General features: G+C 31.1%; 1 protein-coding gene across 8 annotated transcripts in view; it reads left to right on the top strand.

Moving 5' to 3' along the window:
- Nbea (neurobeachin) overlaps nucleotides 1-26,111 on the top strand; it is a 651,894-nt gene that overhangs the window by 238,871 nt on the left and 386,912 nt on the right. For all 8 annotated transcript variants that reach the window (XM_058582531.1, XM_058582532.1, XM_058582533.1 and 5 more), the window contains 2 exons: nucleotides 8,854-9,008; nucleotides 11,205-11,331. In XM_058582531.1, coding sequence (XP_058438514.1) covers nucleotides 8,854-9,008; nucleotides 11,205-11,331 — 282 coding nt within the window. The remainder of the gene's footprint in view (nucleotides 1-8,853; nucleotides 9,009-11,204; nucleotides 11,332-26,111) is intronic.

Here is a 26,111-nt window from a genome sequence, read left to right on the forward strand (position 1 = left end):
CAATTCTTTTTAGGAAAAGAGTCTCCAGTGTAGTTAATATATGCAGTAGCTCAAGTACTATCAAATGTAAATGATGAGGTGATATTGATGAAAGGAGGGGATTGAGGTCTCAGGGGGCACTGATGACGGATTGAACAGAAGCGGCCTTGCACTGCACGTAACTCAAGTCTGTCGTCTTCACTACTCAAAGCCATAATGGGAGGTGGCAGTCTGAAATGAGTTGCCACGGCAAAGAGTATTATTTTTGAAATGCTTTCACACAAATCACTAGGCCCTGCATACAACTTAGTTTCATGCTTTAATGTCATCAGGAGGCACAAATTGGTGTGTCTAATTGTTTGCCACCTGCCAGCAAAATGAGCTGCCAGCCAGCCAGACGGGTTTGATTGTCTGTCAGCCATTCAATAGATTGAGAGTGACAACATCAAAAATTTAACTTCAAACTCTGAAGCTTTGAGCAGCTTCTCAGAGACATCATCCCACAAGTGCTTCTGGACCACTGCATTTTTCAATTATATTTCCCGTGTATTTCTGCCATTTGCCTTTTCTGTCTTAAGATAGCCATAATTACTTTATGAAGAATATAAACATATTTCTGAAACACTAAAGTCTGAAATCCAAGTTATGACATGTCTTTTAACATCAGATTGAATTCCTTGGAAAATAGGAACCAAGATGACAGGTTTTAGAATGAAAGTCCAGATTGCTACCTGTTTTAAACACAATTATCATGGGTCTTACCCTACCCGTGAAGCATTTTTCATTTTTATCCTTAGCTTAAAAATAGATATACATTCAGTTGCTTGATTTTTGTTTTTTTGTGACTAAGTCATGTTTCCTAATAATATGTTATCCCAGTAGGAATCATCTGTGGTTTTACTTTTGTTGACCAATTATTTATTAATTCTATAGCAGACATGATAAAAATGTATGTATTGTACTTATTATGGACTGTAAGTTTGGAAATAAGTTCTTAAATCAACTGATATAATTTGAATTCTGTTAACTTACATTATACATGGGTGCTTCTCCCCATTCAGGATGAAACATTAATGAATTTCAGTGTTTTGAATTTTTTTTTTTAGTAAGCAAATTGCAACATCAAATTTTGAAACATTTATACTTAATAAACTTTTTTCTTTTAGGATTAGACATTTCATCCAATTACATGTGAAAGATTATGTAAATGTTCTCATTTACATATGTAGGAAGTTATGATTCCTTTTATTTTCTCTAATCATTTGTGTTATGTTCCTTTGATTATAGTAAGTGTATATATTTATGAAGTGTAACAAGTATATATGAAATGTAAAATGCTAGAGATCCTCTAGTATTCTTCTGTAGTGAGGAAGAATAATATGTATAGAGAAATGCACTTTTGAACAGTATTTCCAAATTTCTTTTACTGTGTGGCAAAGAAAAAATTCGAAAGTTTTGTTTCTACTAGGAAAGCTTAATAATCTCATTTTATTATTTACATAGCAAATTACAGAGTTCTCCTAAAAAATATGAGTAGGGTAAATATTTTCTTTATTGTTTCATTGATTTTTAACGTTGGTTTTAGGACTACGAATGAAAATTCAGGGAAAATAATAAAGAAATGTGTAGTAGAGTTGAAAAGCTCTTATTACATTGATTTATTTAACCTTCGAATTTTGTAAGTACAATTCTGAGGACTTTACTTTCTGTTCATATTGTTTTCTATTATTTGAAAAAGGTATTTGATTATATTACTTAAAAGATGAAGTAGTTAATGTAAGTCAAATTGATTATAAATCTGTCAACTTTTACAATTCAAATTTTCAATTTCTATTTATTGTAACTAATCTCTGTTTTTATTTTACTGAGTGTCCTGGGTGTGTATTGGAAGGCCGGTTGCCAGGAGATGCAATTTTGACTGAGCATGGCTGTATCCTGATTTCCCCAATGTTGTCTTTGTCTTTCCTGGCATTAACATAAACAGTTCAATAAGCTGTATGAAAATCTCTTTTTAAGTAGGGGCTTTAATAAAATACTCAATTATTTCTTAAATATCCTTTTCCTGTTGGTATTCTAAAATATTTTGGAAAGTAGATAAGCATACTAGATGAAAACATCAGAGCAATAAAAGCATCAGACCCCCAAATTACCTACATTATAAAATCCTACAATAAATGAAATAGCCTTATAGTTTTTTTAATAATGATTATTTTTTAGTTTGATTAAAAGACTGTAATCTCAGAAAAAGGTATTATATCTCCATTCCAAAAGCTTTCACTTCACCTTAGGTGATGAGCACCTCTGAGGTGGATTCCTTCTGTCTTGAAACTCTTGTCTATCTCCAGGTGTCCTACATTCATCCCAAATTGATCTTCTGTGTTTATGCTGACATTTTCTTAGATATAATACCTATAAAGATTCTGAAATAATGTCTTATTATTTACATAATAGAGGAAGAACATAGTAGTTTGGAACATAAGGATTTATGTGTAGTCATAAGGATTTGTGTGTAGCTCCTTCAACCTGTTATGTTGTTTTGAATCTCTTTGCCTAACTAAGATTTACCATGAGACTTTTTTACACATTTTTCTTTACTTGGCAATTCCTAGCAATCTTTTTTTGATTCAGGTCATTGTTCCTTGATAATACACATCATCTGTTCCTGAAAGTTATGGGCATAACTTGAATCTGGAAATTTTTAAAATATAGTACACATTTGCTTTGTTTTCGTATATTCCATTCTGGTATCGCCCAGGTGTGGCCATATCTTATTTTTCTTTTAATTTCCTAAACTTGTTAGTGTAATTGTATCACTTAATCTGTTGGTTCTGAATAAGTGTTACAGAAAAGAGGAATAGTACAGAAATAAGACAGGGATTATTATATGGAACCAGAAATAATTACAAAGTTCATTTTCCTTAATGAGTCCCTAGTTTAGAAGCCCTTTTTTCTGTATTTCATTTTATACTTAGGACAAACTATGAAGACACAGATAAAGTAGTATTCTTGCTTTTACAAAATTTACAGAAGTTTTTAATGGACCCCTCCTCGTCCAAGACTCTGTCTTTGGCCCACTTCTGTATATTTCTTAGGCAATCTTATCTGCTTACCAGCATTAAATAGCATTCTACATGCTGATTGTTTCCATAATTATATCTCATTCTAAACCTCTCTCCTAAACTAGAGACTTGTCTGTCTCTTATTCATAATCATTATTTGAAGATTAATAACTTAATAGTATTATGCTCCAACCATAGTTTTTTCTATCTTAATGGCAATTAACACTTTAACCCTTCTTGGTCCTTAATGAAAAGATTTTTTTTTTTTTTGCATTGTCTTGGACTTATCTCATATGCACATCCTGTCCTGCAAATCCTGTTGTGTTGGCTTAATATAGCCAAAATTTGATGCACTTTTCACCAGTTTCCATTTGTCATTCTGATCCCACAGACTTCTCTTCCTTAAATTATTATAGTATTCACCTTTCTTATATTATTATAGTATCCTGCTAACAGGCCCCTCAGTTCCACCCTCGTTCCTGCTTAAAGTCTATCCTCATAGTAGCCAGAATGAGACTTTTATAAGCCATGGTGAGATCCCTCTTCATTTGTAAGTACTTAATGGCTTCTGATTCCATGCTGAGTAATACAGTGTACTTCAGTGTCCTGTGATTTGAGCCCTTCTTACTTATCGTTTATACTCTCTGTGTTGCTCAGTCTTCTAGTAACACAAGCCATTTTGCTGTTTCCTCTGTATGGAGCATCCTTCTCTAGATATCATCATGGCTTGTTTCTTCACCCCTTTAGTCTTCTCAGATACCACTTTTTTCCTCAGTCTTCTCTGAACTACCCTTTCAATAATATTCCTTATCCCTGTCCATACTCTTGTTTTATTTGAGCATTTACCAACATATATATTTTGTTTACTCTTTTATATATTTCTGTTTTATGGCTCTTCTATTGGAATGTAATTCCATGAGGGCAGGAATGTTGTTCTATACTTGACTGTGCCTCCAGAACTTAGAACAGGCCCTTACATATCACACTCACACAAAGATTTATTAAATGAGTCAGTGAATTAAAGAAGAAGATCATACCTCAAATCCCTAGTTGGAAATGGAATAAATTCAGTGATGGAAGAACGATATGCATGATGTATTACTCAATGTATTAAAAACATAATCATTCTGGAAAAATTTTATAGAAGTGAATTACATTGATATATTTCCTGACTTGCACTATTTTGATGATAACCTTTACAACCTTATGGTATGTAGAGATTATCTGTAGAATCAAATAATTACTTCCTGTTTTGTAGTTTGCAGTTTTAAAGGTGTAGAATAGAGGTTTGAAATTATGTGGGAAGGGATAGAAAAAATATTCTTGATATCAAAAAAATTCAGTTGTGGTTGTTTGTAGTGTAGAGGATTTATAGGTATCCATTAGTATGAAGAGCACATCTGTAAGAAAAGCAGAATATTTAAATAGTTTAGTTCAGTGGTTCTTACCTTTTCAGTGGCCGCGTTATTTGAAATTCATATAAAAGTTACATGTTCACCATAGAAAAAGTAAGTGCCTTCCAAATTTGTATATGTGTTAGTGCGTTTATGTGTTCTAAATGAGTACCTGCAATGAGTATTTAGACTCTTCAATAATACTATCTTTGTGTAGGTGGAATAATTAATCAGGGGGAAATATTGAATAACTGAGATTTTCTCAGAGTTGAAAATCTTTATTTTTCTTATATAAGTAATTGCAAATACTGAATACTAATCTGAAAGATGAATAATTTGTTATCAACACATTAATACTGTTAACTTTCAAAGTATAAAATAGATTGCTAAGGACAGAGGATATTTTGAGGTGTTAGGGAGTGGTAATGGGTAATGTTGGTAAAAAAAATGACACCAAGGACAAGAATGTGTAATCCTCTAATTATAGATAAACATTTGGCCATATCAGTCAAAGGGGAATTTATCCTGACAAATTCATAAAATTGTAAATTCAGGAAAAAAATCTGAAAAACCAATCAGATCCACTTTCTCATTTCTCTCAGCCAGACTTTTCTCATGTGGTCATGCTAGCCATCTGAACAATGAGTTTTTTGGAAATTGGAGTCCATAAATGTTATGAGAGACTTTTTCCTCCTGTTCATCCTTATTTGGCACTTTGAGGTATATGGAAGTTTCACCTTGGTTTTTTATCCACATACCTTCAAATTTTTGAAATTTGCTAAAATTTTTCTCATTTTTACTGTAATTTTCTAGTCTTTTCAGCTTCCCTCACATGACGTGTTTTCCTTATATACTGTCATCCTAACTGTTCCCTTATGGTCTCATGGCTGTTTTTCATTATTCTAAAAAACATGACACCTAAAACTTCTCATAGGATTTTGTTTGTAATATGTGATGACAACCATGTATTCTATGATTATTGCTTTTTTTCCATTTGAGTACTGTGCTTATGTAGACTCAGACTATATCGATACTTTGGGGGCCATAGTAATAATAAGAATAATGACCATGTATAATATTCTGAGTGGTTGGCTAAGTACTTTATATGCATATCTCCTTTTAGCATTATAAAAGTAGAATTTATACAGTACAAACCATTTGAACAGGGAAGAAAATGGACCTTAGAGAGATTTATGTGCCTAACACAACACAGTAAGGCCTTGTTAGAGGTAGAATTCTAACTCGGGTCTATAGGTCACTAAAGGTTGGGTTTTGAGTTACTATTTATATATGTATGTGTGTGTGTGTGTGTGTGTGTACTGCCAAACCCTAATAAGCTTGCTATTAAGAGAAATGTCTAGAGGCTTTGGCTGTATAATTCAGATACTTTTTTTTTAAAGAGAGAGAATTTTTTTTAATAGTTATTTTTTAGTTTTTGGTGGACACAACATCTTTATTTTATTTTTATGTGGTGCTGAGGATTGAACCCAGAGCCCCGCGCATGCCAGGCAAGCGCGCTACTGCTTGAGCCACATCCCCAGCCCCAAATTCAGATACTTTTTGTTGGAGGCAGGTATTTGGTGTTTTTTCATTTCATTGATAAGCTACCATTACAGAATTTGGATAGTCACACTTTTCTCTCATTATGTGACTTATTTTTTCTTAATGTTACTTCTTTCTCATAGCTTGTATACTGGATAAGGTACTATTGATTAATAATGATCTGTTATTTAGGAATCTTCGATAATAGTTTTTCTACTATCTACAAATTTATAGCACCATTAATAATGTATATTTCTTTATTCATAAGAAATTTTGAGCAGAGAAACGGTTATTGTTTTACTAATTAATTCTTTTCAAATTAAGAACCAATGATTTTGTTTTTTTACTAGATGGCCAGTAAGATAGTGCATCTCACATTACTTAGAAGCTTTGAGAGAATTTTGATGATAAACCAAAACTGCTAGCATACCTTTTTCCTTTTCTACTGATCCTTAATGTAGATCATTGTAACTAGATACCCTGGATCCTATACACAGATAATTATTTCGGTTTAGACATTATTAATATTTATTAGGATCTTAGTTTACAAAGTACCTTTGGATACAATTTCATTTAATATTCCCATTTATGCATAAAGTAAAATGCCTTGGTTTTGCCAGTTTTACAGTGAGAAACTGAAATTTAACGTACGCAGCTTGAGAGTCATCCATTTTTCAAACCTTGGCCTTCTAATTTCATATCTTCTATTGGCTTCCACAATGTCACACTGCCTCTCAGTGAAACAAATGAAGGCATAAGTAAGAACTGACCAGTGTGGGGATTGAAAACATAATATATGCTTGTGAGAGTTCAGGATTGAGTCTAAATAATTTGATCTCATCATCCATAAGGAGAAAAGAAGAAAGTATTCTGAAGGAGTTGATGGAGAAAAAATTTTGGCATGAGTAAAATTATTTAAGATTATAAGACCATGGTTACAAAAATATTTAAAATACTCATAAAATTATGAATACTAATTATGACAAATTTATATTTTTAGTATGAAAATAGTCATTGAAGAAATTTTAACAAAATTGTTTCTTTGAATAATTCCTTTTGTATTAAGAAAGTTCAAGAAATTTAGCCAGGCCTGGTGGCACATGCCTGTAATCCCAGCAGCTTTGCAGGCTGAGGCAGGAGGATTACAAGTTCAAAACCAGCAGCAGCTTAGTGAGCCCTAAGTAACTTAGCAAGACTCCGTCTCAAAATAAAAAATAAAAAATTGCTAGGGATTTGGCTCAGTATTTAAGCACCCCTGGGTTCAATCCCTGGTACCAAATAAATAATTCCATTATTATTTGAGAGTGGGCCAATGATACAGTTTCCTTTAAATGAAACTTTTTCATAAAAAATAATAAAATATAGACGCAATTAAAAATCATAATTCAGGGCTGAGGTTGTGGCTCAGAGGTTGAGTGCTTGCCTAACATGAGTGAGGCACTGAGTTCGATACTTAGCACCTCATAAAATAAAATAAAGATATTGTATCCACCTATAACTAAAAAATAAATATTTTTTTTTAAATCATACTTCAGGTTGGGTATTTTTGTGTAAGTCATGTGTTCTCAAGTATTATATTTGAACTTAAAATATCTCATGTATCTAATTTCTAGGTAAATAAATTCAATGATTATTTAATAATGCTTGGACAATATTTGTGAAATGAAGTTTATGTGCTGTAGAACTTCAGAATGGTGAAACTTCACTGCAAGGAAATACAGATATTTATATTTGAAAAATTTTGTTTTTCATAGCTTTAAATTGACTTATCCACATTTATCAGTTAATCAACATAAAGTTCAGAAATTTTTAAATGAAATTCACTTAAAATGCTAAAAAAAGCAAAATATCAAACTTCAATATTCAAAAAATCAAGGCTCAAAGACTAAATAGATCTTTACCCAAATATCTGTTGTATCATTTCAATTCTCTTTCATTATAATATTCTGAATAGGAAAAATAACTCAATTGTGTTCAGAAAAATAAAATATAACCTCATTATTGCCTTAGATGTTATGTCTTAATTTTCAAATAATTTTTAGTTTTATTATGAGGAAAATTTAAAAGTTGACTGTCAAATGTTTCTTTGCTCTTTCATTTATGAATATTATACAGTTAGAATATGATGTGGATAAAATTAATATTCTATGTATATTTTGTCAAAAATTCTCTATGCATATGTAAAATTTGCCAACTGGAACAAATATTTCCCAGTATTCTCTGACTCATGATTACAGACACTTGTCATTTTAAGAAAGGTTCATTAAGTCCAGATTCTACATTAATGTTTGTCAAATGAATTTTACTAGTCAATATATTTTACATTATTTCCTTTATGCCCAAATACTTTTCAATAATGAAGTTGGGTTCATGAGTTTAAAAAATTGTAAATTAGAAGAAGATGGAGAGCCAGACACAGTGGCACACATCAGTTAATCCCAGCAGCTTGGGAGGCTGAGGCAGGGGCATCGCAAGTTTAAAACCAGGCTCAGTGAAAGCAAGGTACTAAGCAACTCAGTGAGACCCTGTCTCTAAATAAAATAGAAAATAGGGCTGGGGATGTGGCTCAGTGGTTGAGTGCCCTTGAGTTCAATCCCCCATACCAAAAAAAAAAAAGAGAGAGAGAGAGAGAGAGAGAGAGAGAGAGAGAGAGAGAGAGAGAGAGAGAGAGAGAGAGAGAAAGAAAGAAAAAAGAAGATGAGAAAAAGGAGAAAGAGACAAAAATGTATGTGGTGGTTGATATACAGAGAAAGGAAGGGAGAAAACTTGGGAAGGAGGCAAAGAGGTGAAACTCAACATATGTATCTGCCATACATAGCAGGATTTTAATTCATCTTAAGCCTCATATTTGTTATTTCTTATCATTTCTTTCTTTGCAGGAGTGTTGTGGTACCTGTAAAGAAGCCACCTCCAGGTAGTTTAGCTGTAACTACTGTGGGAGCCACCACTGCAGGAAGTGGGCTGCCAACAGGCAGTACCTCTAACATATTTGCCGCTACTGGAGCTACACCAAAAAGTATGATTAATACAACAGGTATTGTCCTTATATATTTTTGTGATACCTCATCATTTTCTTTCTGTTTTCTATATCTTCATTTTTTTTCTTATTGGACCTTAAAATGAAAAGATACCCTGAGCATTTAAGATTACCTTAATCTTAAGAAGGTTATATGTTGTGTTGCAACTTTTTAGAATTTGTCTGTGATTCTAGGATGCAATTTTTAGTGGTCATTTTAGGAGACAGTATTGGGTTTTGTTTTGAGTTTCCTCAGAACATGATGCTCTTTACTTTCAGAGTGAAATCAGATTGCTAAAAGGTATTTGGGGAGCAAAAGCAAAAGATCATTAAAAAACTGAAGTTTAATATGTAAAAATTAATAAATTATATCAAGAATATCAAAGTACGATCAAAATATTAGTATAAAAACATGGATTTGGTGACATTTACTTATTGAATCCTAATACATACTTTGCTAAATCCCCTAAGGAAAGACAGAGCTCTCCTAAGAACCTTGATGATATGCAAGAGCCTCAACATGTGAAAAGTGCATGTGAATAAGAAACCTTGATTGACTCTGAACTAATTTTTATACTTAGATTACAATTGTATCCATTGTCCAATAATTTCCTAGTGATTGTAGGTACCAAAACTTCCAAATCTTTATAGATTTTAAAAGCCTGCCTAAAAATATCTCTTTTTTTTTTTTTTTTTGTAAATTTCCAGAAATGTTCCTGTTTATTATTAGCTAAATAAATCCTTACCCAAATCTTTGTGATTCCATTTTAGGTATTTAAACAACGCAAGATGATCCCTGACTTTTCTTCCCTGACTATAGTAGTCTTCTCTTCTCCAAACTGTATAGCCTTGAACTTTTCCATTTATTATCATTACTTAGATTCTTCCCATTTTTATTAATTTCATAGCTCTTTGTGCTTTCTGTATCTATCTTGTTTATCATATCACCTGAGTCTGACATATCATGAACAACACACTTATGGGGTTGTAGTAAGTAGAACGTGTACTATATTAGACATATATCATTTATGTATTAGCAACTAAACATAAATGGCATTGTGTTAAAGAATATAATCTCTTTGGCTTATCTATATTATAAATAATTATACCTGGCTTGTCTGAAGACATTAAAGTCTTTTCAGTATTACAGTCTTATTCTTTATACTTGTTTGGTTTTCTACAAGTAGGAATAAAACTTGGTTTTACTAAAATATATGCTATGAAAGTGTTATTTTAAAAATATGCCAATGTAGTAGAAAAAATAATCTACATGCAGTACTTTCATTGAATAAAGTCCTTAAGACTTTGGTAAATGAAAATTAAATCCCCTCTTTCTTATTTTATTTAATCAAAAGTCATGAAATCTTTTAGTGTATATTTCAAGAATAATAGATTTAGAAAATAATGATAGCAGGAAGTGATATTATAAAGTATATAAGGTCAAAATGAAGAATGAAATTAAGCAATAAACTTCTTCCTTGGAATTATTATTATATATGAACTGTGAGCTAACATCTAAACTAGGCACATGGACCAATTTACATATCCACATTTAGGAGCTTTATAAATGTTATAGTAGAAATCCCAATAAATGACTCAGTTTTGTGGGAATTATTATAAGACATGATAATATTTAGGGACACTAGATGTCCCTCAACTCCACTGCTATTACTCATATGTGGTATTATGGAAAAATCTCTTCTAAAATGGTATCTTCATATTTGAGAAGAACTCATTGTTCCAAAATCAGGTACAAAATATAGACCTTCTTCTGCAAGCATTTATCAAAGTGAGCATTTGATTCTGTAGAGCCACAAATTTGTAATTTATGTCTTAGATGGTAAAAACTAAAAATATTTTAACATAGCAATAAAAATAGATAGAATTTCACATTTAAATTTGCATTGTTTTATCAGCCTCATTTATCTAGAATCTTTTTCATTTGTTGTTGTCTTTTATTTATACCCCATTTGTAATATGTAGTTTTTTTTAGCTTACCATAAGTGAATCTACTGGATTTTATTTAATTCAATAGCTGTTGTTTAAAACCATAATAAATTTATTAGTACACTAATGGTCAAATGGTTTTTATTTGTGAAATTCTGTTTTGAATTTACATGAATAATTATTTGAAAATCAATAGTAATAATATTATCAAATTATTTTATTGAATAAATTTTTATTTAAGACTAAAAATTATTATTTTGGGAACAGGTGCCGTGGATTCAGGGTCCTCCTCCTCTTCCTCCTCTTCTAGTTTTGTGAATGGTGCTACCAGCAAAAACCTCCCAGCTGTGCAAACTGTTGCTCCAATGCCAGAAGATTCAGCTGAAAACATGAGGTGTGTATATTTGGTTTTCACCTATTTCTCTCTCCCTTAAAAAAAAAAGTGAATGATTGGGAATAAATACATATATGTATAAGATTTCTTGGGAGTTAAGGTTAATTATGCATTTTTATATTTCATAATTATATCATTTTGATATTTTTGGTTAGTTTTAAAAAAATCTTCTATTTCAGAGTATAAACAGATAACTGTCTGATTTTTAAAACATTATTGATTTTATCATTTAATGGATAACACATTATTGTTTAAAATAAAGATTAAAAATATGCAAATTGTAACAGGATAAAACTGAGTATCTTTGTTGATAAGATTTTTAAATAAATATTTTAAAAATAATTCTGTCAATTTGTTCATAATATGTATCATTGTAATCCAAATAAAAAAATCTTATTTGTTGTCATTAAATAACATTCTTAGAATGGATTGCCACTCATTCATGGAGTTAAATTGTGCGTACATTCATACATGCATGTACACATATGTATGTATTCAAGTTCTCTTTAGAAGTATAACACAGAATATAATAACTCAGTGAGAAGGAGCACACTCATGTCACCATCATCCAAATTGAGAAATAACATACAACAAGAATTCCAGTATCTTCCACCTTTAGTTCCTTTCCTAGTCACTGTTCTGGGTCCTTTTCATAATTTTAATCCTGTGGTATCAGTACACTGCAATTATTCTTTTCTCTCTGTTTTTTTGTTCTTCAGTATTATGTACATGATGTTCATCCATATTGCATACAGCAATAGTTGGTTCATTCTTATTCCATTTCTGTTCCTGCGTGTATATATATGTACAGCAGTTTCTTAATTCATTTTATTGATAATATATTTATGGGCTTCACCATCTTTAGCTATTACAAACAATTCTGCTCTATAGATAAACAGTGCAGCTTGTAATTATTATGGATGCACTATTATGTGGATATACACCATGTTAATATGCATATGGGTTGGGTAAAAAACTTAGAGTGAAATTGCTGATTAATAATGTTTGTATATATTCTATTTTACTGGATAATGCCAAATGATTTTCCAAAGTGATTATACAAATTTACTAACTCAGCAGCAAAATGTGGGAATTTAAATTGCTTTGTATCTTTATTAGGATTTCAAGTTGTCACTTTTTCATTTTAGACATTTGTGTAAACATAGTGAGTGACATTTTCTTACATTTTTAATTTTCATTTTCCTCATTAGTAATGCAATTGGTGCATTTTTAAAATGAATTTATTGGTGGTTTGGCTTTTTTTTTTTTCGTAATTGTGTGTTGAAGTGTCTATCACTTTGTAATAATTGGATTGTCTTTTTCTTATTAATTGTGAAAAATTCTTTATACAATTTGGATAGGAGCCCTTTAATGATTATTTGTCATGCACATATTTTCTGTCATTCTGTGGTTTTTATTATCATTTCTTATTGTACTCCACTTTGATCAATAGAAGTTGTTAATTATATTGTATAAGGCATCTTTGTCTATATTTTCCCTACTTTATCTCTGGCTACTTTATTATAAACCATTTAGAATTGACTTTATGACTATAATAAGGTAGGGGTAATAGGGATGTATTATTTGAAAGACTCTTCTTTGCCCTACACTCTGTCACTTCCATCACAAATCATTGTCCATATATTCTTTATTATGGTCTTACAGTCAATTCTGTTCCATCTGTTTATTTGTTCATTCTTCTACTATGCTGCCATAATTAGAACAATATGGATAAAGTTGTCTTCTACCTTGTTCTTTATCCTCAAGAGAGTCTAAGCTATTCTTGATGCTTCACAATTTTTATAATAAAGGAATCTTTAGGTTTTTTTGTAACTAGGATTATATTATATCTATAGATTCATTTCACTATTTTGATTTCCAAATTATGAGTACCATATATTCCTTCATATCTTTTATTTATTGATTTTTTAAAAAAATAAATGACAGCAGAATGCATTACAGTTTTTATTACATGTATACAGCACAATTTTTCATTTCTCTGATTGTATATAAAGTACGTTGACACCAATTTGTGTCTTCATACATGTATTTCGGATAATGAGGTGCATCACACATTCCACCATCTTTGCTAATCCCCTGCCCCCTCTTTTCCCTCCCATCTCTCTGCCCTATCTAGAATTCATCTATTTGTCCCATGCTCCCCCACCCTACCCCACTATGAATCAGCCTCTTTATATCAGAGAAAACACTCAGCATTTGTTTTGGGGGATTGGCTAACTTCACTTAACATTATCTTCTCCAATTCCCACCCATTTACCTGCAAGTGCCATGATTTTGTTCTCTTTTATTGCTGAGTAAAATTCCATTGTGTATATATGCCACATTTTTTTAATCCATTTATCTACTGAAGGGCATCTAGGTTGGGTCCACAGTTTAGTTATTGTTAATTGTGCTGCTATAAACATTGGTGTTGCTCTGTCCTGTAGTAGGCTGTTTTTAAGTCTTTTGGGTATAGACCAAGGGGAGGGATGGCTAGGTCAAATGGTGTTTCATATCTTTATAGTTTTTTTAAACTTATCCCAATAATGATTTTTGGTTTACTGTATGAAAATCTTGTGTTTCTCACTTAACATATTCTCAGGAATTTAATGTTTTGTATTAGTTTGTTTTTTCTTCAAGTTAGTTTTCAGATCAATTTTATTGAGATCATTTGTTTATGTTGCTTAAACTCAATAAAAAGCACACTATACATTTTAATTAGTTATAATCAGTTTATGTACCCATAAAACCCATCACAAGATGTAGAACATATCTATCATACCCCAGAAAGTTCCCTTGTGACCCATTTGCAATTCAGCCTAATCCTTGCCCAGGCAGACACTTAAAAAAAAAGAAAAGCTTTGCAACTTAGATTTCATTTTCAAGGTTCATGTAAATGAAGTCATATATTAAAATTATTTTGTTTTTGTCTTTTATTTAGTTCAATATTTTTTGTGTTACCCATATCTTTGTGAGGGTTCTCTTTGTTTTCAGTGCTGAGTTCATTATATGTCTGTCCTAGTGATAGACACCAAGTGTTTACTAGCTTGAAACAATATTAATTTTATGGTCATTTTAGTATACAAATCTTGTCATGGACATAATATTTTTACTTCTGCTGGGTAAACAACCAAGAATAAAATTGCTACTTGAATAGTAACTACATGCTTAAATTTATGGGATATTGATGAGCTTTCTTACAAAACTAGTTTTATCATTGTTTCCTATCAGCAATATGTTAAAAGATCTGTTTTCCACATTCTACTTAATACTTGATGTTGTTGGTCCTTTTTATTTTAATTTTATAATGGCTACAGAATCATATATCTATTGTTTGGTTTTATTTTCAATTTCCTAATGATCAGTTAGTGTATTTTTTTCCATGTGTTTATGGGTCTGCTATTTTTTAAAAAACAAATAGTTTTTCTTATGTAAGAATTAATATGTTCTTCATAGATGCCCATCAAAAGGTACCTACATTCCATCATCCTTTGTTCCATTGTATGGTTTACATTTTCATTTCCTTAAAAGTGTTAACAGAAAGTTTCCAAAATCCATTATCTCAAATAATTTTTTATGATTTTTTGCCTTTTATAAGTCCCTAAAATCTTTACATATCCCAAAGTTTTATCGATACTCTCCTGTTTTCGTCTATAAGTTGTGTTGTTCTTGCTTTTATGATCTACTTTGATTTAGTTTCTTTGTTTATAGTGAGGTAAAATTTGGGATTTGTTCTTATCCATATGTATATCCGTGTTTCAGGACCACTGGATTTCCTTGGCACATTGGTTTAAAATCAATTGACCACCTATGTGTAGGTCTATTTCTTAGACTCCATTCTGGTTGCATTACCTATATACTGTACTTATGACAGTACTGCACTGTCTTCATTACTATAACTTTATAGTAAGTCTTTCAATCATATAATTAAATCCTTTCATTCTGTTCTTTTTAAAAATGACTTTGACTTTTCTAGGTTATTGCATTTTCACATAAATTTTAGAATTGGTTTATCAGTTTCTAAAAAGAGACTGCCAAAATTTAAATTAGGGGTGTGTGTGTGTGTGTGTGTGTGTATAAACACACACACATATATATTTTTTTTAGTTGGACCTTTATTTTTATTTATCTAAATGTGGTACTGAGAATTAAACCCAGTGTTTCACATATGCTAGGCAAGCATGCCTACCACTGAGCTACAACACCAGCCCCAATTAGGATTATATTGAAACTTTCATTAAATTTGAGGAGAATTGACATTGTATTATTTTTTCCAGTTTATCAATATTTTTATCATTCCTTGAAATATTTAATTTCAGCATCTTATTGAAGTTTTGATTGTGATGGTATTGTACTATTTTTTAATGTTTATTTTTTAGTTGCAGTTGGACACAGTACCTTTTATTTTATTTATTTATTTTCATGTGGTGCTGAGGATCAAACCAGGGCCTCGTACATGCTAGGTGAGCGCTCTACCACCCAGGGCCTCACATGTGCTAGCCATCTGCTCTACTGCTGAGCCACAACCCCAGCCCCTTGCACTTGTTTTTATGTCTTATATTGCTTTAATTGATTTTTAATGATTTTCTGAATTAAGTGTAATCTGTTATAAACATCTAATATCACACACAAAACAGTGTACTGATATTAAAATTTGCCTAAGATATCTACAATATTTATATTTATAATCCATAGATAATTCCCTTAAAATATTTGAAGGTAGGTAAACAATAAACCAATATTAATAGAAAATAGAATAATATGCAAGTACTACATTCACTCAACAGAAGAATTAGAATGGAAAAAAAAAGAACACATGGAAATAATAGCTTCATTTGAAAAACTGACTACCAAATTGATACCTCATATCAGTAATTTCCTTAAATGCAAATGGTTTAAAATCACCAATTAAAATATAGACATTTTCAAATTGATTATTTTTAGGTAATTTTTTATTTATATATGACAGCAGAATGCATTACAATTCTTATTACATATATAGAGCAAAATTTTTCATATCTCTGGTTGTATACATAGTATATTCACAGCAATTCGTGTCTTCATACATGTACTTTGGATAGTAATGATCATCACATTCCACCATCATTAATTACCCCATGCTTCCTCTCTTCCCCTCCAACCTGTCTGCCCTATCTAGAGTTCGTCTATTCCTCCCATGCTCCATCTCCCTATCCCACTATGAATCAGCCTCCTTATATCAAAGAAAACATTTGGCATTTGTTTTTTGGGGATGGGGTAACTTCACTTAGCATTATTTTCTCTAACTCCATCCATTTACCTGCAAATGCCATGATTATATTCTCTTTTATTGCTGAGTAAAAGTAGGATTCATTAATAGATCTGTGAAAAATCTGCTTTAAACCTGAAAATGTGGATAAGTTTAAAGAGGGAAATTCAAGGAATTATCATTAAAATTCTTCATTAATATAAAGCCATATAAAGAGCTGGAAAAGTTTAATTGGATGGGATATTAGTATTTTTTCTTGACTAAGTTTTTTTACAACTTGAAAATTGTAAAAGTGTTAAGTTTCTTCACATAAAATAAAAGATCAGAATGATATAATTTAATATCATAAATTTAACCTGTGATTTAAAAAAAACTAAGCCATTTAAGCATTTATACTCCTTCAAATATTAGATGATCAAATAGTCATATAAAATGATTGGGCTTTGCATCCTTAATAATAAGCTGATTGTGTTCCCGAGCACAACTAGGAAACCTGTAGAAAAAGCAAAGCAAAATGTTGCTCTTGTGTTATTTGTGCTAGTGTTATCGTATATCTTACTTTTATATGTCTCATTAAGAAATAGTATATTGCAAGTGTTTTTGCTCTAGAAAGTCAATTGTCTTTTAAAACTATTCAAATAAATTTATTTTAGATGGACACAGTGTCACATGCCTATAGTTGCAGCTACTAGGGAGACTGAAGCAGGAAGATCACTTGAGCCCAGAAATTCAGAGCCAGCCTAGGTAACATAGCCAGACCTCATTTCAGGGACCCCCTCCCCCCCAAAAAAGTGTGTATGTATGTGTGTGTGTGTGTGTATGTATGTGTGTGTGTGTGTGTGTACACACATAAAATTTATCATTACCAGGAATTGCTTGTATGAATTTAAGTTTTTGTCAGGTATGTGATACCTTGTACTTGAAGAACTTTCTTTAAAGTACTTATAGTATAAGTTAGATGCATGGATTTTCTCTGTCCCCTCCCACCCCCAACCCTGAAAAAGTCTTTATTTTGTCATCATTTTCAAACATTTTTGACCATATATAAAATTGTATGTAGGCTTATATATTTTAGAAATGTGTTAGAAATCTGTTTAATTTCACACCTTTTGACTTGTATAGTTTCTAAAGAAAACATTGTTCTTTGTTCTTCCATATATAATTTGTATATTCTCTGACTTTTTCAAATGTTCTCTTTATATTTGGAATTCAGTAGTTTATTATGATATATGAAGGGTATTTATTAACTATAAGTGGTGTTTTCTGGTGTTCTTACATCTGTACTTTTATAATCTTTATTTGGAAAATTCTTATTCATTATCTCTTCACATATTTCTTCTTCTATATCTTCTATATTTTTGTGTTAATGTTGTATTTCTACCATAAAGAATTGCCAGAATTTCAGCAGCTTGAATTAACACTGATTTATTAGTTATTTCACAGATCTTTAGGCTAAAAGTCCAGCACAGCTCACACTGGGTCACAATCCACATGTTACCAGGGCTATATCCCTTGTGGGGAAATTTTGAAAGAAAATTTGCTTCCAATTTTATTCAATTTGTTAGCAGAAGTCAGTTCTGTATGCCTCTAGGACCTGTTCCCTTTCTTGCTGTCATTCAGAAGCTGCCCTTTGCATGTGGCTCCTTACATTCAGAAACAGAAAGTATTCATCATTCCTCTCACACTTAGAATTGCTCTTATATCCCATTCTGATACATTTTTTCTGCTTTTTTAGAGCTCATGTGATTAGATTGAGTCAAGTATTCATAATTCAAGATTATCTCCCTGTCTTAATGTCTATAATCTTAATTTGACTTGCAAAGTCCCTGTTGCTATGTAACATAACCTATTCACAGATTCCAGGAATTATTCTTTTGGTGTTTTTGTGTAACCATTATTTGGCATACTGTACTTCTCCTTCTGCAATTCCAGTCACACTTATTTAAGATTATTTTTGCTGTTCCACAGCTCTTGTATGCTCTTGAATATCTGTGTGCTCTCTTTTTCATTCCCTTTCTTTCTCTCTATATATAATATAAAAGAATATATGTATTCTTCTCCTTTCTTAGCTGTTTTTATGGTAGCAATACATAACTAACACAAAAATATAAAAGAAATAGCTAAACTATGGTTTTGAATGTTTTGAACTATTCAGCATGGTTTTGAATGTTTTTGGGGGGCAAAAGATTTATTGAGATTTTAAAAAAATAAATCACAACAAATTATAAATCTTTAAAAGCTGACCATTACCATAAATATAACAAAATCCAAAAAGAAAACATAAAAAAAATTTTGATCAACTTTCTCTTGTATCTATGTAATGCTTATTCTTTTTTGACCGTATACTATTTTATCTGCCCTTTCCATAACAGTGATGTTATAATTATTTTTGTTTTTATTTTTCTAAGTTTTATCTTTTACTTGGCAATAATTATGCAAATTGACTAAGACAAATTTATGGATATATATGTACATATATGTGTGTATGTATGTGTGTGTGTATATATATATATGTATGTATATGTATGTGTGTGTGTATACACACACATACATACACACATTGTATAACGGTCAAATAAGAGTAATAGTGTTTCTGTCACCACAAATATTCATTTATTTGTGATAAATTATTCAAAATTCTTTGAAACATTGTACACTATTATTGACTGAAAGCATCTTACTATGCAGTAGAACACTGGAACTTATTTTTTCTTTGTATAAATTTTTTACCCATTGGCTAACCTCTTTTATTCCTTCTCCACATATCCTCCCCTCTCTAATAACCATCATTCTACTTTCCATTAAGATTGGCTTTCTTTAGATTGCACTTATATGTGAGATCATGCAGTATTTGTACTTCTGGCTCATTTCACTTACTATACCATTGTCTAGGTCAGTACATATTATTGCACATGATAGAATCTTATGTTTCCTTATCGATGAATAGTATTCCATTTTACTTATAAAACATGTTTCCTTTTTATAAAAAAATATATTTATTTATTTTTATGTGGTGCTGAGGATCAAACCCAGTGCCTCACATGTGCAAGGCAAGCACTCTACCACTGAGCTATAACCTGGCCCCATAACAAATATTCTTTATCCCTTTATCCATTGATAGATACTAAAGTTTGATTCCATATCTTGGCTATTATGAAATAGTGTTACAATAAACATGGAAAGTGTAGATATTAGTTTATCTTTAAATTCACTGATTCTTTCCATGGAATTATTGAGACTATCTTTAAGCAAATTGAAGGCCTATTGTCTCATTTACTGTTTTTCATTTCTACCATTGTTTCTTTATATATATATTTTTTACTTTTCCTGGAATTCCACATCTGTTTATGCATGCTGTTTACCGTTTCAAGTACTCATTAGCTCTTAACATGTTAATCATAGTTATTGTAAATTCTTTCTGTGATAATTCCATTATGTGATGTACCAAGGATTCTGTAACTGTATTAGTTTGTCATTTGTTTTTAGTGATGTTTTGCTTCTTTATGTATTTTAATTTTTGGTTGAAAACTGTACATTGTATACAAGATAGTATTAACTGGCAGTAATATTTATGCTTGAAATGGTCCTGTCTCTGGTTGTGCTAAGTCTCTAGGTTTAGGAATTGAGTCATTCTAACCTGGAGTTGGAATTGAGCTTGGCTTATGTTTTCTTATTATTTTAGTTACTCTCACTCACCAGGGCTTTAAATTTCTTGTCAGAGTTTTATTCAGCGTTCTTCCTCTTATCTTATTTTTGCTCTTTCCTAAAAAAACCCTATAGGGTTTTTTATTTGTTTGGGGTACTGGCGATTGAACACTGGGGCACTTAACCACAGAGCCAAATCCCTAGTCCTTTTGTAAATTATTATTTTAAATTTTGAGACAAGATCTCTCTTAATTCTGTAAGGGCCTTGCTAAGTTGCTAAGGCTGGATTTTAATCCTCCTGCCTTAGCCTCCATAGCTGCTGGGATTGCTAGCATAGCATATAAGATGCCCAGTTCCCTGGTTTCTGGGTTCTGCCCCAGATGAGCAAGTTCTTGCACCCTACCTCATTGGAGTTTCCTTTCTTTCCTAGCAGGTTTCCTGGCAACTTCAGTTTTCTGATGAGTAGCAGAGTTGTCATTCTTTAGATTATTTGGTTTTTTTCTTGTAATTATTGTGGGATTAACTCTAGTTTTCTTTATCTTAAGTAGAAATAGAAATCCTCTTTCTTTTTAAAAGTTGAAATTGTTAGTTGATGATGTTTCAACTTATTTTTTTAAAAAAACATTAGGTAAAAGAAATATTGTGTAAAACATGCTTAATAACCACTACCCCAGGAAATAGATTCTGAGATACAACTTTCTATATTTTTTTAATAATACTACCTGTTAAGTAGCAGGAAGAGGAAATTGGTCCAAAGGAAAAGTGATGCAATTTTAAGAGAAGTCCCAGGGCAATCCTTGGGAAAGTTCTGAAATTGTAAATGACCTCCAGAGATGTGATGTCCTCAGTTGAGTCAAAGGAGCTCTGTATTTTTATTTGTTCATTGCCCAGAGTTTGAATGCAGATTGCTCCTAATGAAGGGCCTCACCTTGGGAGAGCAGCTCCCTTCTAGGGAGGGACTCAGCTATAAGCCATCCCTCCATAATCCTCCTCAGAATTTTCCAGGGAATAAAGTACTCTATCCTAAAGGGGAATCTTGGTCAGATATCACAGCTCCTATCACATTAAATTTTCTTTAATAATTTATGTAGTAGGAAATTTTTATTTATACCTAGAATTTTAATTTCACTGTAGTTAACTTTATTAACTACATTATTTTACTAGTTGACTGGAAAGAGAGAATTGTTGCATTACATATTATTTTATTTTCAGTCTACAAAATATGCTATTAACAATTCACAAAAATGCATTTCAAATTGCTTTTGTAATTATATGAACATATTCCTAAAATGTATCATATTCTTAAAACTTGAAAAGTGTTAGTTTGTAATTTCATTTACCATATAAAGGAGTAAACTTCTTACACATTAATGAATTCTGTTTAGCTTCTTTTTTTATGTTTTTATTATTGTCTTACAGTTACATATAATGGTTGGGTTGATTTTGATATACTTGTAAATGCATGTAGTTTGCTCCATTTCTTCAGGTTTTTAATCTTCTATATTTTCATTTACTTTCTTAATGTATATATTAGGCACTCAAAAATACACGATTCTCTTTGGGAGAAATGAAGAGAAACTGTCAGTTTTAAATTTATAAGATTATGGTGGAATAAAATAATGAGGCATTTTATTTCAGCTTTCTGTTTTTTTTAGTAGGTACAATCCTAGAAACTTAGAGTTTAAAAACTATCAGTGGGCCATTATGTCACAGATTCTAGATTTAGGATGGCATTTACTTATCATATATCTCCTATGTTAAATTATATTTTATATTATAAATACTTTATTTTACAAGTTAAGTGAAACCAGATGTTTAAGGTCAATGCTAGTCAATCACTAGTTATGATATGTACCTGATTAAGAATTTAATGTTATATTGTTTTTCTGTCGATAATAAGTCTCCTAATTTTGTCTTTTCACTTATGTTTATTTAAACAAACCATTTAATTTATTTATGCCTGCAGTTTCTCATTTACATAGGAGCATTTGATTAGTAAAACTCTACCATGGAATTCACTCATAAACTCATTTCTTTTATAACTGACCTTTATCTTTAGGTAAAGATATTATTATTATTATGTTAGATTTCCTAATTATACCCATTCTACAGTTAATTATATAACTACCTATTCTTTTATATTATTTAAGAAATTAACAAATTAAGAACTTTACCAAATCAAATTGTTTATTATATTTATGATATTATGCTAAAGATATTGAATACAAAAAATTGAAATAAAAATAATTAAAATTTTTTGAAATACCACAATTGTAAAGGAGTTTATTAAAATAGAATTTAAAATGCATACAGTGTTCTAAATACAAGTGTGATTATTAGTTTTGTAGAATTACAAAACATATAACATTGGAAAAAACACCTTCTTAGATAGCAGGAAATTTTTCATCATTTTCTTTCTAATAATTAGCATGTACACAATCACCATGACCTTGGATGTATCTTGAGGCCAAATCTTACATTTGGTAAGAGTTGATGATAATTATTTTCAAACATTATTTTCTCCCACAGATAATTATTTTTCTATTCATATAATTTCTTAAAATTAATTGCACAGATAAATGCAATGTGTAATTGTGTTTTTATTAGTTCATTTTAACTATAAATAATAGTGGGTTCATTTGGGCATATTTATATATACATGCAATATTACTTACTCCATTTCAATCACTAGTTACTTTCCTTCCTCCCATCCCCTCCTCTCTTTCTCTACTGGTCTTCCCTCTCCTTATTTATGTTTTTAATTGGTGCTTTATAGATATACATAAATGTGGAATTCACTGTTATATATTCATACATGAGCATAGCATAATTTGGTCAGTTTCATTCCTTCACTTTACTGTCCCTCCTCTCTTCCCCTCAGTTTTCTTCTTCTACTCCCCTGATCTCCCTTCTACTTTCTTGGGATCTATTCTTTAAAATTTTTTATTTCTCTCTTGTTTCTAAATATGAGAGAAAACATCTGACTCTGGATTTTCTGAATTTGGTTCATTTCACTAAGCATTATGTTCTCAGTTCCATTCATTTACCAGCAAATGAATAATTTCATTCTTATGGCTGAGTAAAATTCCATTATGTATATATACCCAAATTTCTCTGTTAATTTGTCTGTTGACATACAGGTACCTGGGCTGGACCCATAAGTTTTCTGTTGTGAATTTTGCTGCTATAAACATAGATATGTGTATATCACTAGAGTATGCTGAGTTTAGTTCTTTTGGCTAAATACTGAAGAGTGGGATAGCTGGGTCATATGATGGTTCAGTTTTATTTTTAGGCATCTTTATTTCTTTTCCAAAGCAATTATACTAATTTGCAATCCCACCAACAATTCTTAGTGCTCCTTTTTCCCCACTGCCTTACTGGCATTGGTATTATTTATATTCTTGATAATTGCCATTCTAACTGGAGTGAAATGAAATTTCAGTGCAGTTTTGATTTGCATTTCTCTGATTACCAGGAATGTTGAAGATTTTTTCAAATACTCATTAGCCATTTTTAATTTCTTCTTTGAGAAATATGTTTAATTATTTTGCTCATTTATTCATTGGTGTGTGTGTGTGTGTGTGCGTGTGTGTGTATGTTGTGTGTATGTATAAAGTGTTTTGAGTTCTTTATATATTCCAGATATTAATCTCCTTTTGGAAGGGTAGGTGGCAAAGATTTTCTCCCATTCTGTAGTCTATTTCTTTATGCTCTTATTTCCTTTTCTCTGCAGAAGATAATTTCATGTCATTCCAGTTATTGATTCTTGGTTTTATTTCTTACTTAAGGGTCTTGTTAGGAAAGTTGATGCCTGCACCATTATTTTAGAGTGTTTACTCTATGTTTTCTTCTAGCAGTTGCAGAGTTTCTGGTCTAATTCCTAGGTCTGAGATCCAATTTGAGTTGACTTTTGTGTAGGGGGAGAGATAGGGTCTAGTTTCATTCTTACACACATATATATCTAGTTTTCCCTCAGCCATTTGTATAAGAGACTATATTTTCTCCTGCATGTGTATTTGGGAACTTTGTCAAATATTGGAGGACTGTTATCTATGTGGGTTTTTCTCTGTGACTTCGGTTTCTTTGGTCTTCATGTTTGTTTTGATGTTAATACCATCTTTTTGTTTGTTTGTTTGTTTGTTTGTTACTATAGCTGTACAGAATAATTTGAGATCAGGTATTATGAAGCTTCCATCATTAGATTTTTTTCTAGGCATTACTTTGACTATTCTAGATCTTTTCTTCTTTCATATGAATTTTAGGACTTTTTTGCTAGTTCTATGAAGAATGTCCTTGGTATTTTAATGAGGATTTCATTGAATTTGTGTATCACTTTTGTAATGTGGCCATTTTGATAATATTAATTATTCATGTCCAATTATGTGGGAGATCTTTTCATTTTCTAAGATAATCATCAGTTTCTTTCTTTAGTGTTTGATATGGTTTTCATCTTAGTGGTCCTTCACTTTTATGATTAGATTTATTTCCAAGCATTTAGTTTGTTTTAGGCTATTTTGAATAGAGTAGTTTTCTTGATTTCTTTTTCAGCAGATTCATTATTGGAGTATAAGAAACTATTGATTTTTGTGTATTGAACATGTATCCTGCTACTTTTGCTGAGTTTATGAGCCCTCTTGACGGTAAACAATATGATGGCAATAGTATGACTTATTATTTTCATTTAATTTTCTTATTTTGCCTGGTTGCTCTGGCTAGAGTTTCAAGGATTATTTTGACTAGGATGGGTGAGAATGGACATCCTTGCCTTATTCCTAATTATTGAGGAAATGTTGTGTTCACTATGATATTGACTTTTGATTTGTCATATGTAGCTTTTATAATGATGAGGTAAGCTTGTTATCTCTTGTATCTTCAGTGTTTTTAATGTGAATAGCTCCTAAATTTTGTGAAAAGCTTTTTCTGTGTCTGTTGAGATGATCATGTGATTCTTTTCCTTAATTTTACTTATGTGGCGAATTATATTTATTGAGTTGGATGTATTGAACCAACCTTGCATACACAGGGTAAAATCCAGTTGGTCATGGTGTAGAATCCTCTTAATGTGATATTGAGTGTGTATTGCTCATATTTTCTTAAGAATTTTTATGTCTGTGTTCACTGAGGATATTAGTCTGTAGTTTTCTTTCCTTAATGTGTATTTTGTTTGGTTTTGATATCAGTGTGATGCTAGTTTTATAGAATGAATTGGGAACTATGCCCTTCCTTTTTATTTCATGGCATAATTGCAGTAATATTGGTTTTAATTCTTTTTTAATTGTGAAGACAAAATTATTTAATTAATTGTGTAGATAAAACAATACAGATAATAACCATTACATAATTGTGTTTTTCAAACACTGTAATAATAAGCTCTCTTCAGTTATATTGTTTTTAATCCATGCATTAAAGCTGTAGAATTTAATCTGAAAACATCATTATTTCCTTTGTTTTTTTTTTTTTCTTCAAGTTGGTAGTTTTCTTAGTGTGATTGATATATTTCTCAAAATTCAAAGAGGAATCTTCTTCATAGAAATCAGTAATGTTCTTTCTTGAAAGAGTACACTTGCTACCCAGAAAAGTAGCCCAGGTCAAAACAGTCACCAAGCAAACATCCTAACCTTCAGTAGTGTGACTGAAAGAGATTTTAAAAAAGTAGAGTGAGGATAGTGGAATAAGAGGCTTAAGTAGTAAGCATTTCAGCCTGGACTTATAAGTTCTGTACTTAAGGCCAAGAAATGTCTCAAGTACTGAGGAACACACTGAAATTCACTCAAATACTGTTAGGGCAAATTCCCCCATTTGGGCATCTTGCTATTATTTCTTTGCAAAGAGTGTCTTTGAATAAATGAGAATAAATTTTCAAAGAAAAATGAAAATTTACTAT

This window comes from Marmota monax, unplaced genomic scaffold (genome assembly GCF_021218885.2).
Source record: "Marmota monax isolate L192 unplaced genomic scaffold, Marmota_monax_Labrador192_F-V1.1 WCK01_AAM20220418_F8-fsc00011, whole genome shotgun sequence".
NCBI classification, from domain to species: Eukaryota; Metazoa; Chordata; class Mammalia; order Rodentia; family Sciuridae; genus Marmota; species Marmota monax.